This window comes from Carya illinoinensis, chromosome 2 (assembly GCF_018687715.1).
Source record: "Carya illinoinensis cultivar Pawnee chromosome 2, C.illinoinensisPawnee_v1, whole genome shotgun sequence".
Taxonomy (NCBI): Eukaryota; Viridiplantae; Streptophyta; class Magnoliopsida; order Fagales; family Juglandaceae; genus Carya; species Carya illinoinensis.
Window position 1 is genome coordinate 15,040,803 of NC_056753.1, and position 5,924 is coordinate 15,046,726.

General features: G+C 32.7%; 1 protein-coding gene across 1 annotated transcript; it reads left to right on the forward strand.

Annotated features, from left to right (window-relative positions):
• The first annotated feature begins 1,438 nt into the window (after positions 1 to 1,438).
• On the forward strand, positions 1,439 to 4,144 carry LOC122301727 (receptor-like protein 7). Its single transcript, XM_043113115.1, has one exon. The coding sequence runs from the start codon at positions 1,439 to 1,441 to the stop codon at positions 4,142 to 4,144; it is 2,706 nt and encodes a 901-aa protein (XP_042969049.1).
• The last annotated feature ends 1,780 nt before the right edge of the window (positions 4,145 to 5,924 follow it).

Genomic DNA, 5,924 nt, shown 5'->3' on the forward strand with positions numbered 1-5,924 from the left:
ACTAAAACATTTTAAAAATATCTTTTATCTAAAAAAGGTTTAAAAATTTATTTTCACAAAAAATCATTTAGAAAAAATCTTGGTCGAACTTTAACAGAATTTAAATTAGGAATTAAAGAAAGATATGTTTAATTCATTTAACTAAACAAAATTTGCAAATAAAAAAATCCTATATATTAATTTAAAAAAATGAAAAAGACATTTTTTTTTTTAAACTAAAGCCTAAGAAAACAGTTCCAAAATATAAAACAAATTCTAAAGTTAAAAAAAATTCTCGCTCGCGCAGATTTGTTTTATTCTAGTTTTTAAAATTTTGAATTTATTTAATATTTTAATTTTTATGAAAATAGATTAAATAGAAAATTATACAAAAAATCATTTAACTCAAAACTTCTCCACCGTGCAGAGTTTTCTTTTTCTTTATTTTAGAATTTATTTAACATATAAAAATTATTTAATATTTATAAATTATTTTTAGGCTTTACTTAAGTAGTTTTTGTATTTTTAATTTTTAGTGTTTTTTAAGAACTTTCTTATTTACACAGATTTTTTTGGTTAATTTAATTAAACTGATTTTCTAAAAAACCTGTTTTTTATGAGAAATTTTAGTTAAAACGACTTTTCACATCTTGTTTAGATAACGATATTTTTATAATTTTTTTAGTTAAACCAGTTTTATTTTTAAAAAATGATTTTTTATTTTTTTTGAGTTGAACAGATTTTTAAAAAATATTTTTATTTAAATCTATTTTTTTTAACTCAAACATATTCTTAATAATAGTTTTTAATTCAAATAATTTTTTAATTAATTTTTCATGTTTTAAAAAATTAATGCTAAATGTTTGGTGCCAATAATGGATTATTTCTTATTTTGAGAGAAAAGAAATTGAAATAATATCATACATTGACGAGACTTTAGTAAACGACATAGATTGCATCAAGTTTGAACATAAGAAGAAATTTTTGAGTTTTATATGGTTTACAAAAATCTCTACTTATAATATTATGTGACTCAGAGCTTATTTAGTCAATTCTTCATATTTTCTAAGAGATAAATATCTTAAATTGTTATTTATAGGCAAATGATAATTGGTCAAAACATTACGTGGTTCATACGGCGCGAACCATGACTTTCACAAGCTTTCAATGAGTTGGAAACAACTTGACATGGGAAAGTGAGGTTTTTTTAACTCTTTTTCAGCATATATCCTAATGAAGTGGGAATATGTGAACAAAATAAGATGAACAAAATATATATTGTCAGCTAGCATACGTAATGACGACTTGACTAATTTATACATATGGTCCCCTACCAACTCATCCAAAACTAATTTAAATACGTTACGTACTCATTGATTCAATGAAATCATCTAAAATTCCTTTACTCAATTTCTTTTCTGATTCTCTTGATCTCTCCCCAACTCCAATATTTTAGACAATGGGTTTATCCTTTCCTTTCATCATCTTGATCGTGCGCTTTCTTGTTTCATTGATGATGTTTTATCTTATGCTTGCTTCCTCTTCTTCTGGTTTGCAGCCCTTGTGCCATGATGATGAGAGATTTGCCTTGTTGCAATTCAAGGAAAGCTTCATCATCAATCAGTCTGCGTCCAAAGATGCCTCTACTTATCCGAAGGTTTCGTCATGGAAGCCTGATCAAATCAGTGATTGCTGCAAGTGGGACGGTGTAGAGTGCAATAAGGACACTGGTCATGTCATCGCCCTTGATCTCAGTAGCAGTTGTCTCAAAGGTTTTCTCAACTCCAATAGCAGCCTCTTCCGCCTTGCTCACCTCCAAAACCTCAATTTGGCCGACAATGACTTTAACTCTTCTCCAGTTTCGGCTAGTTTTAGGCATCTTTCAAGGCTAACAAATCTCAACCTCTCTCACTCTGTATTTTCTGGCCAAATCCCTTCAGAAATTTTCGAGCTCTCCAAGTTAGTTTTCTTGGATCTCTCATATAACCATCCATTGTTGAAGCTCCAAAAATCTGGCCCAAGAGTTATAGCTCAAAACTTCATAAACTTGGAAGTACTACATCTTGATCAGGTTGTTATATCATCCAACGTACCCAATATCTTGGCAAACTTAACTTCTTTAACATCTCTGTCTTTAAGCAATTGTGACTTGCATGGTGAGTTTCCCGTGGGAATTTTCCGTCTACCTAATCTTCAGCATCTTGATATACAGTACAATGAAAACCTCACGGGATGTGTCCCAGAATTTAACAGAACTAGCCCCCTTGTATCATTGAAACTTGGATACACGAACTTCTATGGTGAGCTACCAGATTCAATTGGTAACCTCAAGTCCTTGGTTGAATTTAATGCATATTTTTGCAACTTCTCAGGTGAAATACCATCTTCACTAGGTAACCTTACCAATCTAATTGGTTTACGACTTCAATCAAATAGGCTGCAAGGTTCAATTCCACAGTCAATATCAAGGCTTGTAAATCTTGAAGTTCTGTATCTCCATGATAACAATTTGAGTGGCACGGTGGAGTTTGAGTTGTTTCTGAGACTTAGGAACCTCCTTCGTCTCTGGTTATATGGAAACGATATTTCATTACTTACAAAGCCCAGTACCAACTCAACTTTTCCAAAATTTAGGATATTATTCATAGCTGATTGTGACTTGGGTGAGTTCCCAGAGTTTCTGAGGAACCAAGATCAATTGGAGGCATTGGATCTTAGTGGAAACAAAATTCACGGCCAAGTTCCAAAATGGATGGGGAATGTAAGTATAGAAACTCTCTGGGCTTTAGATCTGGAACGCAACTTTCTCACCGGTTTCAACCAACTTCCGGTTGTACTCCCCTACGTTAATCTAAATTATCTTGGGCTTGGTTCTAACATGCTTCAAGGGTCACTGCCAATCCCACCACCTTCCATTGCTTACTTTTCGGTCTCAAACAACAGACTGATTGGAGAAATACCACATTGGATTTGCAATCTAAGTTTAATAACTAATCTCGATTTGTCAAGCAACAACTTGGGTGGCGTTCTTCCTCAATGTTTAGGAAACTTGAGTGATTCTCTCTCATTGGACCTACACGGTAATAACTTTCATGGAACCATTCCTCGGATCTGCGATGAAACAAACAAATTGCTGATGATTGATTTCAGCCAAAATCATTTACAGGGACGTGTACCGAGATCATTGATCAATTGTACCAATCTTGAAGCTGTTAACCTTGGTAACAATCAAATACATGATATTTTTCCTTCCTGGTTGGGCATTCTTCCAAAGTTGAGGATTCTCATTTTGAGATCTAATAAACTCTATGGTACAATAGGAAGTTCTGATAGCAATTTCGATTTCCAGAAATTGCACATCATTGACCTCTCAAATAATGATCTTACTGGCAAGTTGCCCTCTGAACACTTCCTAAATTGGAAAGCCATGCAAATCGTCGATGCTGAGAGCTTAAAGTACGTGGAGGAAAGCCATATTATGGTGACACTTGCAGGAGAAAGAGTGAGCCGTCGCCACTCTTACTCAATGACAATGATCATCAAAGGCATGGATACACTATATGATAGAGTCCCTGATTTCCTAATAGTTATTGATCTCTCGAACAATAGATTTGATGGAGAAATTCCAGAAGTGGTGGGGAATCTGAAAGGACTTAATTTGCTCAACCTTTCCTCAAACTTTCTCACAGGGCCTATCCCTTTTAAATTGGCAAACTTGACCTGGCTAGAATCATTGGATCTATCTCAAAACAAGTTGTTTGGTGCGATCCCTCCACAACTAACAGAACTCACTTTTCTTTCACACTTTAATGTCTCCCATAATCGCTTGACAGGACCTATACCACATGGGAAGCAATTCGACACATTCAGCAGCAGTTCGTTCAGTGAGAACCCTGAATTATGCGGTAACCCTTTGCCAAAGAAATGTGGGAATCCTAAGGACTCACAGCCTCCATCTTCAAGCCACAACTCAACAAACCACAACTCAGAGTTCTCATTTGAATTTGGTTGGAAAGTAGTCGCAACGGGATACGGATGTGGATTCGTGTTTGGAGCTGTGTTTGGGCAAATCATGATCACAAAGAAGTATGGTTGGTTTATGAAGACGTTTGCAATTGGGCAGCCGACACATAGAAGGGTGAATTGGAGGGGCCGTAGAAATTAAATATAATCTTACATGCATGTTTCCATAATAAATAAATAATTCCATGCACAATGTCTGTAGTACGTATTGTTATTTTACCTCTTTTAGATGTTATAGGAAATGGTCATGGATAGGATTTTTGTACTAAAGAATATGTCGTATTTGCACCCATGCTCTCAATAAAATAAGTGTTGTGAAAGAAAATTAACCACATAGATTTATGGTAGTGAAAGAAGATTACCATTTCCGTTCCAATTACATTAATCGTTACACTTATACTCTGTATATTAATATATACAAGGAGAGAATTTCAAACACATATATCTAAGATAAGATGAAGAGTAGTAGTCTAGTAATCTGGAGAATCGACTTCATCTTCATCTTGAGTTACTACTCCTGTACTCTGCTGGTCCTTGTCTGTACCTCCTTCATTCACAGATATATAAGAGTAAGACTCATATGCGCTCATACCACTATAAAACCTAAAAAAGTTAAAAAAACAAGTTATGAAATTCATTAATGTTTCACAACACCTTTGTTACTTGATTCATTAAATTGGCGAAGAGAACCACTCCCGCCATTTTCTCTAAGCAAAACAGAACACTTGAGAAAAAGATAAGAAAAAAAAAATAAGGGGTGAGTGAAGGGAAACTGACTTGCTCAATGTCTCGCTCATGTTTCCCTTGGCTAGCAGGATCTACCATTCCAGCTGATAATAAGGTAAGGAAGGTGGCGAGGACGAAGCTCAAGCAATAACTGCATCAGGCGATTATGCCGCGACGACTTGTGCCCAGTCTTAGTTACAACTTTGAAAAAAAAAAATTCAATATTTTCAAATCTTCAAACAAAAATAATATTAAAAAACTATATTATAACAATATTTTAACTTTTTAATATTTTTATTCAACTTTTTCTTTCTCATTTTCCAAAATTCAAAAAATATTCGACTTAAACTATTTTACTACTATTTACAAACTGTCTTACTCCTATTTATAAAATTCTCATCTTATCTCACTACTTAAGCATGCGCACTCAAGCTGGTTTATTTTCTACGCCACACACCGATCTAATTTATTCTACCTCAAAGTTCGATTTTAAACAAGAGAAATTATACTTATCATCTCCTACATCACACACAAATATATAATTTATCATTTTTATCTTTCTGTTTAAATACATATATATATATACACATTAATATATGAGTGTTAAAATAGAAAGATAAAAATAACAAATCATATGTTGGTAAGTGGTGTAGAGGATGATAATTAGAATTTTTATTTAAACAAAAATTCATCCACCTCTGTGAAGCCACCCACCACTATGAAAGATTTAGACCTTGTTTGGTTACACATGAGATGAGATGGATGAGAAATATGATAATAGTAATGAGATAGTTTATAAATAGTAATAAAATAGTTTGAGTTAAGATGTTTTACTAAGTTTTGAGAAATGAGAAATAAAAAGTTGAATAAAAATATTATAAAATAAAACATTATTAAAATATCATTTTTTTAATATAATTTTTGTTTTAAAACTTGAAAAAATAGAATTATGTTTTGTATTTTGTTTGAAATTTTGAGAAAATTGTAATCATTAAATAATGATTAGATGAAAAAAATAAAAATTAAAAATTAAAACTTTTTAGGTTTGAATGGTGTTGAGAAGTTGAGATGAGATTGTATATGAAACCAAACAGAGCCTTAGAAGCCTAACGACCCAGCCACGTTTTTCTATGAAGCACCTTTGCTACAAAATTCAGGTCCCTTAAGATGAAATGAATTGAAATTAAAGTTAGAAA

Coding starts and splice junctions, on each gene's coding strand:
- LOC122301727 (XM_043113115.1), top strand. CDS start 1,439: ATGGGTTTATCCTTTCCTTTCATCATCTTGATCGTGCGCTTTCTTGTT.